The sequence below is a fragment of the Cryptomeria japonica genome, chromosome 7, assembly GCF_030272615.1.
Source record: "Cryptomeria japonica chromosome 7, Sugi_1.0, whole genome shotgun sequence".
Lineage (NCBI taxonomy): Eukaryota > Viridiplantae > Streptophyta > Pinopsida > Cupressales > Cupressaceae > Cryptomeria > Cryptomeria japonica.
In genome coordinates, this window is record NC_081411.1 from 104734786 (window position 1) to 104747994 (window position 13209).

The 13209-nt window shown below is 36.2% G+C and overlaps 1 protein-coding gene across 2 annotated transcripts; it reads left to right on the plus strand.

Annotated features, from left to right (window-relative positions):
* The first annotated feature begins 8543 nt into the window (after positions 1-8543).
* LOC131058566 (disease resistance protein Roq1) lies at positions 8544-12907 on the plus strand. 2 transcript variants are annotated; one of them, XM_057992319.2, is made up of 5 exons: positions 8544-9364; positions 9498-10685; positions 10813-11103; positions 11204-12339; positions 12429-12907. In XM_057992319.2, exons 1-2 carry the CDS (start codon positions 8736-8738, stop codon positions 10579-10581), a joined length of 1713 nt encoding a protein of 570 aa, XP_057848302.2. In that variant the 5' UTR covers positions 8544-8735; the 3' UTR covers positions 10582-10685; positions 10813-11103; positions 11204-12339; positions 12429-12907. The 2 variants fall into 2 exon arrangements, with proteins under 2 accessions (XP_057848302.2, XP_059065263.1); XM_059209280.1 differs by having other exon boundaries at positions 10970-11103.
* The last annotated feature ends 302 nt before the right edge of the window (positions 12908-13209 follow it).

Below are 13209 nucleotides of genomic sequence, written 5' to 3' on the forward strand. Positions count from 1 at the left end.
AAATCCAAAGGGCATTTTTTCTGTGGCTAGTGGATACTGGGAATTATTGAGCTGAAGACTTGAGGGAAGAGAAGTGAACTGGTGGAAACAGGTGTGGAATAATGCTTCTTGGGCGAAGTGTAATTGCTTTGCCTGGACTTTGGCTTGGAATAGATGTCTAACTTGGGACAATATCCACAAGCGGGGATTCTTGGGGCCTTCTATTTGTGTTTTGTGTGGTAATGGAGAGGAAGACTCCTCACACTTGTTCTTCAGATGCCCCTTCTCTATGCTTATATGGCACTATTGGTGGGGGGTGTGGAAGCATCCTTGTGTCCATGCGGATTCTCTGGTGGAGTTTTGGAGCAGTTTGGGCAGACCTCCTATTTCATCCTCCTTGCTCTAGACAGTCTGGTATATTGGGCCCATCTTCATTCTATGGCAGATCTGGCTCGAAAGGAACAAGAGGATCTTTCGTGAGGCCAAACTATTTGTTCAACAAGTTTGGAATAGGATCACTACTATGATTCAAGAGATAGTGGAAGCTAAATGTGAGGTGAATTTCCCACTGGGTAGAGATGAGGTGGATATTGTGAGTAGGCTCGGCTTGCAAGAGTGGTCCCCTACCTCTGCTTGTATCAGGAGAGGTAGACGAACTATGAAGAAGGTACAAAAGGTGGGAAGGTGGATACCCCCTCAGGATGAGTTTATCAAGATTAACACTGATGGCTCATCTAGGGGTAACCCAGGCCCTGTTGGAGTAGGTGGCGTTGGCATGAATAGTAGGGGGGAGGTTGTTTTCTTCTTTTTGGTGCATAAAGGGTGGCAGTCTAATAATTTTATGGAGGGTTTTGCGATTCTTTATGAACTTGACCGGGCTTTGGCGTTGGGTTGTAGGAAGGTGATTTGTGAATTAGATTCACAAATTGTTGTTAACTTGCTATCTGATCAGAAGGTGAGTGGGATTCAATGGCAGTTGGTAGGGATTGTTTAGCAGATTCTCCAAATTAGCTCTTTAATGGACCAGGTGTCCTTCATCCATATTCCTCGAGAATGGAATGGAGTGGCTGACTGTTTGGCCAAGTGGGCCTCGAAACATGATAGTGATTGGAAAGTTGAAGGTTGGGAGTATCTCTCTGGGGATTACTGTCAGGAATTGCAGAAGATTTTCACTGAGGACATGGATGGCTTTGAAGCTGGTTGATTTGTGGTTGGGTTGGTAGTTCTTCTCTAGGGCCTTGGGGCTTTGTTTCTTTTTGTAATGCTTGTCTCTGATTCTCAATAAAGTTTTTACCCTTTTAGTCATTAGAAATTTGAATATTTATTAAAATAATATATTATTCTTAATCAAAAAATTGTAACATATAATCAATTAATATATAACTAATTACAATAAGAATGTGTCAAATATTTAATAATTTATTTACTATAAATTCTTAAATATTAAAAGATATATTTCGAAGAAAAAAAATTTACAATAAGAACGTGTCAATTATAACCTTTATTACAGAAACAAAATCATTTGCTAATTGGCCTACCAATTGAGCTCATGTACTTACAAATGTATGCAAAAAAAATCCAAACCTTTTCCTAATTGACCTTCCACATAGATCTTTGACGTACTTATTACACACCTAAATATAATTATTGATAACTAAATATAATTACAATAAGAATATGTCAAATATTTAATATTTTTATTTATTAAAGATTTCTTAAATATTAAAAAAAAATCATAAAAAGTATATAAAAGAAATATTATATATAAAAGGCTCATTCAAGGGTAGTCAAGGGTTGGTCCTTCTAGTGGGCAAATAAAATAGGTGAGATGGGAAAAATCAGATAATGGATGGATTAAGGTCAACTTTGATGGAGCCTCTAAAGGTAATCCAAGAGTATTTGGGGTTGGGTGTGTGGTTCGAGATGAATATGGAGTGATTCTAGCAATTGGAGCCCAAATAGTTAAGAACAAAACAAATAATGAGGTCGAAGCTCATACAACATTGCTTGCAATCAGGCTAGCAAGATGTATTGGTGTTTCTAAATTACACCTAGAAGGAGATTCATAGATAATTGTTGATGCTTTAGTTTCAGGTGAAGCTCAAACTTAGAAGATCAACAAAGTAATCAAGCTGACTATGAGCCTCTTAGAACAATTTCAAGATTTCAAATTCTCTCATACTCTAAGGGAGGGGAATGTACTTGCAGATAGAATTGGGGATGCAAGTTGGACAGAGTGGAAGAAGTTCCATGGTGGGAAGACAAGGATAACCTCCCTTTTCAAATTGATGAAGCCACTGGTAGTGAGATTGGAGTGATGGGAGAGGGTATGTGAATTAGAGATTATGATCGATTTGAACCGAAGGAGGATATAATGCTAGCAGAGGGACTATCGGTTTGGGACGTCGCCAACCTCAAAAGTATTGAATGGAGACATTGTTGATCAAACACATCGTTAGAGGCATCACAACATCCAAGGCAAGTAGGTTCGGTGGATGTGATTTGATTTTCCTTTAAACTTGTAGTCGTGAGTGTTAGACCGAAATAAGAAAATGAAGGAGCATTGGTTAAAAAAATTGCAACAAAGAAATGAACAAAGAAGAGAGAGGCGAACACAGAAGAGATGCAAGCAAACTTCTCTCTTGGTGCATCTAAACAACAAGGAGCTTTGGAAGGGGTTGTCACTAAGGAGTGAATGAGTTATAGATTCAAGAATGACGACCCTCGATTCATTTGTATGGTAGACATGATGTTGGGAGAAGTATGTGCACTCCTCTTTCCGATTTAGATCCAATTGGGATGTGGGTTCTATTTTTTTTTGCCTAGTGCCTGGATTTTGGCATGAAAGAGGATGTAAAATGGGTCATGAGAGAATGCATCAAAGAAGAATGGAAATATGGTCTTAATACTTTCCTAGGAGTGGCAAGGCTAGGTGAGAGTTTTGTAACTATAGGTAGAGAGTGGATGCATGTGGCTCAGTTTGAGCCACCATTATAACCATTTCTTATTTGGGGAGCAAATGATGATTGTGAAGCAAGGACAGATGAGGCACATGATGGGTGGAGTCACATTAAAGAGTACCTCAGGGATAGAGAAGTGGCTTTACAAGATGAGGAATAAGAGAATGGAAAGAAGAACAACAAGGTAAAGCCATATTTTAGAAAGGAGGATTATTGGATTAGCAGAGGTCCCACCAAAGGTGAATCATCTAGTTATTTAATATTTTGTATAATTTCTAAAATTTTGTAATGGCATTTGTATTAAGGCAATTTCTCTATGTAGGTTTAAAAGGGGAAGTGTAGTAGGGGGTTAGTAAGTGTTGCGGGTTTGATATGGATCAGGAGAGTAGGTTTAGGGGCTTAGATAAGAAGATAAGTAAGGGTGATCTCAGAATGCTATGCATCTTTTTTGACATCTAATGTAATACATATAACTTTAAAAATTATATATAAAAGAACAAATATTGTTTAAAGTTGAAGTTAAATAATAAGCCACACCTCCAAATCTAAATTATAAACAAATAAAAACATTTTATATTTCTAAAAACATTTGTGCAAAATTCTATATACATGTTACCTATATGTTTATTCAAAAAGTTTTTTTTTAATTCAAAATTACTAAAAAGGATTACAATAATAATAAGGCACAACACTTGCTAAAATTTTTGCAAATGGGGTTGCAAGCTAAGTGGGTTTAACCTTGGAGGAAATGACATGGTTAAGTGTGCTTGAGTTGGAGTAGTACTAAGATGGGTGACCTCTTGGGAAGGCCTAATGCTTCACCTATGTGAGCATCACCTAGATGCAATGAGTGCGAAGTGGACCATTCATTCTCATGAGAGATGGGTTCTTGTGAACCACTAATCATGAACCATTGGTCAATGAGTTTGACTCAAAAACTACACAATTGAATCTTGATAGCAAGATGATGATCATCATCATCATCATCATCATCATCATCATCATCATCATCATCATCATCATGAAAAAATAACAACAACAACAACAACAATAAGATAGTCAATAGACTAACAATATAGTCATTAAGAGCACATAGACAAATAAACATAGTGAACAACATAAAAATTGCTTCTCAACAAAAAGATAAGTGTGAGATAGACTATTCAATGGGACATAAACAACATAAACATTGTCATAATTCCCAGGAACAAGGAGATTAGAAACATAAACCATAACAGACAACATAAACATATATAGTTTCCCATAAACAAGACAAATGTGTGACATAGACTATCCAAGACACAACAACACAAATCATAATAAATAGCATAAACATAGTTTCCCATAAATAAGACAAATGTGTGGCATAGACTATCCAATACATAACAACACAAACCATAATAAAGAACAAAAACATAGTTTCTAATAAACAAGACAAATGTGTGGCATATACTATCCAAGACACAAATAGCATAAACAACATAACCATTGTTTCTAATGAACATGCTAAAAAAATAAACCACATATTATGCATTAGTCGTGCCCCCTCTCCCCACTTGATCTCATACACTTTTCTATGGCTAATTACTTACAAAAGTTTAATTCTTTAGAATTACATTTATTGGTTAGATATTTTCACTTGTGGTTTAAACTGTGTGTGAAACCTTTTTATAATCAACATTTCCACACATAGTTTAAACTAGAAGTGAAAATATCTAACATATTGGACTGTGGAAATTACGCTACTCTAATCTTTATTGGTTGTTAATAAAAAATAATTACTTTTATAAGATTGAAATCACCAATTACATATTCATGGAATCAAAGATATCTAGGGGAAGAGCACCAAGTAACATCGATGTTCCAACAATCATCCACTCCTTGCACTCAACCCCCCGATTACTAACTTTAATGAAACATAAAAAAACTATAAGGGGCCATTAATAAATTACATATACCAATAGCCACCCATTTTTTAGCATTTTTGGACAATTATTGGCCCATTTTTGCACCTTTATTCTTACACATAGTGTGTGACTGCTCATGTATTTGTGCATAGGTATTGGAATTTTTAAGTGCATAATAATTGGGACATCTTTAATCAGGTATGAATAAACACTTTGAAATGTTTACTTTTTGACTCTTGTGCACATAACAGATACCATAGCAAGAATAGTTAAGACTCTATATTTCTATGTTAGTCAAAAAGCTAAATAAATTTTAGGAGGGGTGAAGTCTTATGAGGAGGATTCCTTAGAGGATAAGAGAAAATTATGAAAGAAATGAATAGAAATACTATTTTTATTTAGTAAGGTGTCATCATGCATAACGATACAAGTCTCACCTCAAGGTAACATGAAATCTATTGATAATTGACAATGCACAAGAGGAAGACTAAACACTCAAACCTCCAAAAAATCAAGTGGAAAGGTCTCCAAATAATTAGAAAAAGATCTAAGAGGTTCTTAGGATTAGGCATTAGGCATTAGGCATTTTAATACACAGTAGCATTAGGCATTTTAATGATAGGATTTGTAGTAGAAAGGGCCAAACCTTTATAAATATAGATTATAATGATTTCAAAAATTGATAATTTTTTTTTTGAAGTGTATACTTATCAAAAACAATGAAATCCATATGTGCTCGTGATAGCAAATGTGTATATATTATTGGAGAGATCATTAGCCCCCCATAAGGGGGAAAGTGAGAGACTATGTAGCTCCCCCATGATAAATAATCACCTACAAAATGGGAAATGTCTAAAGACAAAACATGATCCAATTCTTATTAGAAACTTGTCTCCCCTTAGGAAGAAAAAAAACCATATATAGATGTGCAAGGATGCTTCCCATTTGGGATATGTCAAGAAAGATGAAAGCTTGAAGAATGAAGATGATGTTACTGAAATCTACTTATGTATCTCCTTGTCCATGAAAGATGACGATGCCACACTCCAATCAGGTACACACATAAAAATATAAGAAAGTGACTAGTTGGAACCTTGTAGAAATTGATATGGAGCAAGATCCAAAGATAAAAAAACTAAAATATTTCCTCCAACCAAATGGAAAGTACAATGGTAGTCCCTCTTGTTAGGAATGATAAAAGTCTCAATCGGTAACTCTAGGGAAGAAGTCATTGAGAGTGAAGGTGGATCAATTATCTCTGAAGAAGAATCAAGAACCTCTGAAGCAACCTCGATTGAAGTGTCAAAAAAATCCAAAGGATTGTAAGCAATGTTTCCTAGGGGCATGAGTGGTAATCAAGGTATAACCCTCTTCTTTGCAATCAAGAGATTTGTCCTCATGTTTTGGAGATAAACTTGACGAAGAAGGAACAAAAATGTTATGCAGCTTGAGTAATTATCGCAACTCATGATTTTCCTTTTCAAGCAATTCAATCCTTGAGTTTGCTATTAAATACAAGAGCACAAAAGGATGAAATGCAAGAGATACCCCTAAAAAGAGAAAATTTTAAATATAAAATTTTCTAAGTGTCACATTTGTCAAGTGAACAACAATCACAATTATGAAAAATTGAAAAAAACTGAGCAATTTGGAACAAAACACCTAAATTGGATGAGTACGACTGGTGGGAGGTGGTCGACGATGATTGACTAGCTTTGGAAGGCATTGGTATGATGGAGATGTCGGTCATGAAAAAACTCTCCTCCAAATATTTGTAGTTGTGAAGAAATATCTAATTCCAATCAAGAGAAATACTTGTTGCAACAGTTGGTGGTGTATCATCATAGCCTAAAAAAAGATCTCAATGATTAGACTGGATCATATTTACTCCAGGTTGATATGTATCTCTACACCATGGGTGGAATAAATCACTCTCTAGTCACCATAGGCATGCATGTCATTGCCATGAATAAATAGAAAGAGGAGAATATTAATATCATTGCAACACAAACAATAATAATTGTTGCAAGTAATGTATGTTGTTGTGGGCAAGTAGATTTGTCATTGAAATTAAGAAAAATAATATTGCCATAGTTGTTATGACAAATTGAATGGAGGTGACTTTCATAAATTTTGAGAATTTTCAACATCAAAATGAGGTCAAATTTGCAAATGGGACTATGAGAGATTCAATAATAAATCGCTCTCTTTAGTCACTAAAGGTGTGTATGTTGTTGCAACTAGTAGATGGAAAGACAAAAAATATCGCCATAGTCAGGAACAACAGAGTGAAGCGACTTCTAAAAATTCCAAGAATTTTCAATGCTAAACTGATATCAACTCTGTGAACTGGTTTGTAGGAAGATAAATAATAGATCTCTTATCAACTGCTCAATTCTTTTATCAGGAAGGTAATTTGTTTGGATGAAGCTCTAATACCATGTTGGAGAAATTATAAGCCCATGAAGTTGCATATACTTCAATGGATCAACCAAGAAACTATCCAACCACACATAACAATGTTGCAACTTGAGAAATGAAGAGCAAAGCTTGAGATTAACTTGTATTGAATTGCTATAAATTTATATGTTACAATGTACAAATGAGTTTTTTTATATAGGCAAGAGGCTACACAATTAAGAGTGAGATGAGAGAGTAGGTAGGAAATGGTACAACTACCCTATAACAAAATTATATGCATAAAACTAACTTGAATCTCTATCTAGAATGACACCTAAGACAACTAATATGGATAATATTAAATGATTGTGTTATGTGACAAATAAAGCTATCCTAAGTAAACTTAATCAAAGTAAATAGAATAAATCTAATTTACTCCAATATATACAAGCTTTTGTCTATGGACATAGAGATTTAACAAATAAAAGATTGATGGTTCATTCATGGCCCGAGTATATATTAGAGTTATTTCTTAAACAAATGGGACCAATGTTCTAAGCATATAACAATCATTGGATCTAGATTCAAGTTGCATGGTGATACCATACTAACTTTAGTAAGTAGACCATACAAATCCATTTATAATCAACACATTCAAGGGTGAAGTGGAACCCCCAAAAGGATAAGGGTTGTGTGTTGGACCCTATTGTTTTCCTTATGCTACTTTTGATTTTGGAGTGTCACATTGTGTATTTTAGATTTGGTGATGAACAAAAACATATTAATAATAGTTTAATAAACTTAATTTACTAACATCTATTTTATAACATTTAAAAATTACTTATTTTATAATTTTTTAAATAAAATAAGACAATATTTATCATATAAAATATATTTAATATAATTAAATAAATTATATATTTTAATCAAAAATAATTTTAATCGCTTTCTCTCTCTAAATATAACCTATGGGTACAATGGTAATTTCGATTTTGATACCAACTTGGTAATTTTATTGGGTAATTTTGATACCCACTGGCTAAATTTTATTGAATACTCCATACGTGTGAAAAGTTGTTGCGACAAAAGTTTCACTTTGACAAAATACAGTTTCTTCTTTCCGGAAAAAAAACAAAAGATTCTTTATAATCGTGGTTGTCTTCCACGGAGACGCTTCTTTGCAATTTGTATGAACGCTGTTCATTCACGCGGTTTCGTACACGCCATTTTCTATGCTTATCCTCCCCTTAAATCTCTTCCAATTTTGTCCATCTACATCTTCACTTTTATCCTCACTCTTTGCCCCCAAACCCTTCTTTTACCACAAATCCAAACGATTTTTGTTTCTCCTCCTCTGCCTGTCCAGTTAAAATTTCATTTCATTGAAAAAGCTTCCTCTTCTTCAACCAGGCATAACCAGGCTGAACTCCGAAACGATTTTGAGCAACCTGAACCATCTACAGAGCCCAGGCAACATCTAAACTGCCTAATGGAGATCATAAAATTATTACAGGAACGGTGCCTGTCCATTCTAAACGTTTTGGTACGAATCTGCCTCGGTCCATTCCGCAGGTTTGCGTTGACTCCTCCACTCAGCCGGCAAACGCAACCTGATCGCCAAAACGCTTTTGACCAGCTCGCACCACCATTCTCTGCGTCTGCATCCACGGAGCCCTGGCAGATATTCATTAACCATCGCGGAAGTGATGTCAAATACACACTTGCCAGCAAAATTCACCAAACACTTGATGGCAAGGGATTCCGAGCTTTCCTCGATGTAGAAGAACTTAAGGCCGGCGACGTGATACCAGCAGAAATAGCAGCAGCAATGAAGAGTGCCTCTCTTCACATTGCCATTTTTTCTCCCAACTATGCCCAATCCCCATGGTGTTTGGCTGAGCTATCTTTCATGCTAAAAACTGGTGCAAAAGTTATCCCCATATTCTATCATGTTGAGCCCTCTGACCTCAGATGGATTGAGCAAGGAAAAGGAAAATATGCCCATGCATTTTCAGATCACAGAAAGAAAGGCAGATACACCCAGGAAAAGCTCAATGAGTGGAAAAAGGCACTTCACGACATTTCATTCCATTCCGGCCACGAGGTCAAAAATAATGAGTATGTATCATTTTTCATATTTTTTCGATGAAAAGTCTTATCTCAAATAAATAGGTTCTTCTTCTATTCTGTTGACAGAAGGATTCAAACAGACTAGTGTGTTATATTTTAATTTTCGGCTCTAAATATTTAGGGACGAGGCCACAGTTTTGAAGAATATTGTAACTTGTGCATTGAAAGTCATGAAAAGTGTTCCCTTGTGGGTCGCCGAACATCCCCTTGGATTGGATGAAATGGTGAAAGGCTTCCAATCAGTCGCAAGTGAAGGCAATGTAAAAATCACGGGGATCGTGGGCATGGGAGGTAGTGGTAAAACCACTTTGGCCAAAGAACTCTTCAACATAAACTTTTCCTCCTTTGAGAGATGCAGTTTTGTTTCGGATGTGCGTGATGCAGCATCCAGAAATGCTCTGCTTGACAAGCAGAAAAAGCTTCTAACAGACCTCGGTGTCCATCATCTGTCATTCGACAGTGTAGATGAAGGCAAAGCAGTTCTCGGAAATCAATTGGGCTCTCATCGGGGGCTCATCGTTTTGGATGACGTGGATCACATCGACCAGTTGAATGCTCTTTTGCCAAATAAAGACAACCTTGGATCCGAGAGTATGGTTATTGTAACATCCCGTGAATTGGGGGTCCTTAAATTATGGGGCCTTTCCTGCATTTATAAAATGCCAGGACTGAACAGGTCACAGGCCGAGCAGCTGTTCTGCTGGCACGCTTTCTTGCAACACTTTCCACCCACTGGATTTGAAACTCTGGTTCAAGATTTCTTGAAGGCATGCAATGGGTTGCCTCTGTCGCTAAAGGTTTTGGGGGCACAATTATATGGCGAAAAGTCAAAAGATTACTGGAAATCCCTATTAAATAAACTCTCAAGAGTATTGCCTGGCGACATCCAAAAAAGTCTACAGCTTAGCTATGATGCTCTGGATGAAGAAGAAAAAGAGATGTTCTTGGATGTGGCTTGTTTTCTCATTGGAGAATGGAAAAGCACTGCTACAGCAGTGTGGGATGGAATGCATTGGAGTGGTCTGCACGGTTTACAAACACTTGTGAATAAGTGTCTTGTGGAGCTGGTTTACGAGAGAGATGGTCAGAGCGGACACTTCTTGTACGAGAAGAGGGAGAAGCTAAGGATGCATGATCATCTCAGGGATATGGGAAGGGAGATAATCAGAGCGGAAACTTATTGTACGCGAAGAGGGAGAAGCTAAGGATGCATGATCATCTCAGGGATATGGGAAGGGAGATTGCAAGTAGACACTCATCAAATCGTCTTTGGCAGCCACAGATTAATGACATAAAGAAACATTTCAAGGTGAGGTTAATTGGCATCTCAATTATCGTTAATCATTGATAAGTGATATCGTATAGGTATCCTTCTGTCTGCCTCTGTTTTCACTAAGTTCATTGAAATAGTTTGTATTTCTATTTTTTTAATTCAGAAAGAAATGCCAATTCGAGGGATACAACCTCCAGCTACTTTTGTCGCATACAAAGAGTACACCCAATTAATGGGAATCTCAAGTAGATTATCAAATGGATTAGAAATTCTTCATGTAGAAGGAAATGATTTCACAGAAAATTTTGCATCGTTATCAGAACATCTTGTGTGGCTTCGCTGGGAAGGTTTTCCCCTAAAAAAAATTCCAGTATGGCTTACATTAAGACATTTAAGTGTTTTAGAGATTCATGGTGCTCATGAGCTGGAAGAATTGTGGGAAGATAATGTGGATGTAAGTATTTTGATTTCGTTGTTAATAAGATAACTTAAAAAGCTTATTTTTCGTTCATGCTTTTTTGAATTAAATTAAGTATAATAATGTTTGCCTGCAGCCTCCTGAGCAATTGAGAGAGCTTATTATAGAGTGGAGCGGATATTTGCAGCGGCTTCCAAGCTCAATTGGACGTCTTCACTATTTGTCGTTTTTTGCTCCAAATCTATCTTCACTACCTGATGGTTTTGGCAATTTAAAAAGCTTGAAGTCTCTAGATTTAGGTAGATGCGAGCAGTTGAGCGAGTTGCCAGGTTCTTTCACGCAGTTGATGCACCTGGAAAAGCTACAAATATCAGAATGTGAAATTCTGTCCTCACTACCTGATGGTTTTGGCAATTTAAAAAGTTTGAAGTCTCTAGATTTAGGTAGATGCGAGCAGTTGAGCGAGTTGCCAGGTTCTTTCACGCAGTTGATACACCTGGAAAATCTAAATTTATCTTTTTGTGCCAAGCTTAAACTGAAATTAGATGTACTTGAAAACATCAAGAAGCTCGCGTTCTTGGGACTCAGAGGTTGCGAGGAAATAGAAGATCTGCCTCATCAGATAGTGAACCAGGTTGCATCAAGTTGAGAGCTTTACCTACTAACATTGGTGCACTGGTCAAATTAGAGTATCTCACATTTGAAAGTCCGATGTTAAAATGCTTGCAAAATTCTCTTGTAAACTTGTGCTCATTGAAGAAGATTAGAATTATAGATTCTATTGGTGAAATGGATTTTGATGCCCGGGCTGAAGACCACAAACAAGTCTCCAGGATATCAATTTCCAGTAATTGTTGTCCCGATCTTGAAACTTTCGAGGTTGAGAAAAGTCTCCATTTAATGGAGATAGAGACACTGCCAGTGTCTCTCAAAACCCTATCAATAAGAACATGCCACGTGCTGAAGAATATTGGGTGTATTAGTGGTCTCGTAAGCCTTAAAAAATTGCTTATATGTGATTGTCCGCAGATACAAGAACTCCCAAGCTTTGCTGATTTGGTTTCGCTGAAAGAATTTGAAATGGCGGATTGCCCCAAAGTTGAAAAAATAGAAGGTTTGCAACACTCCAAGTCATTGAAGGATCTGTTGCTTCGAAATACCTGTTGGAAGGTGCCCGGTATACAAAGTTTGGAGAGAGTGGAACGATTGGACGAACTAGTGCTCGAATGTGACACCATATCAGCTGTGAAACCTTGTATTCAGTCTATGAAGGTAAATAAATAATAATTGTTACAAATTCAGAGGTTTTCGTATTTATGTAAATGTTCATATTACTGACTTTAATATAATACAATTTGTAGGAATGCCCAAGGTATCTGAGGATACAAGGTAGCGTGAGCCGTTTCGCGGAGCCAGCTGTCAACGAGGTGGATAAGACGTCCGGACAATGGAAGAAGGGTGATTATTTGTTTTATTTGGAGGGAAAGGAGGAGAATGAGGAGGAGAGGAAAGTGGTACGAATATGTGTGTGCCTCGACGGTATTACTCGTTATATGTCCATTAGCGGCCTTCGGGGAAGGGGAAGTGTTGAAGTAGAGAGAGAGAGAGCAGTGGTAGTTGAGGGAAGAAGGGAAAGAGTGGTGGAGGCATTTTACCGATTATTAGCACGTCTGGAATAGGTAACACTCATTTTATGCTTTTAAGAAAATAAGATAGCCTAGGGAGAATTATGCGGCAGCCTAAATTAACTTTATGTAAAGTTTATTGTTCTTGGATTTATATTTCTATTTGTGCTCACAAGTATATATGATTGCTATATATAATATAAAATATTTTTTTACTTGTAATTATTTAGTTATTTTATAAAATAAATTATTTTATTAATTTACAGATTTTTTATTATTTGATTAAAATTGTCAAAATATAATATAAGTATTTAATCTTCTGTTATTGATTTATATGTTGTAAGAGAAAATAATGTTGTTTTTTATAATTAGATGTTGAACATTCATTTTAAAATTAGTTTGTCACAACATGAACATCCAATTCTTATTTTTCTATTTTTTAACTCTGAATTTAATGCACTTCTCCATCTTTTATAAGCATACTTTTGTATTTTTTAAACTAATAATTAAATATTAT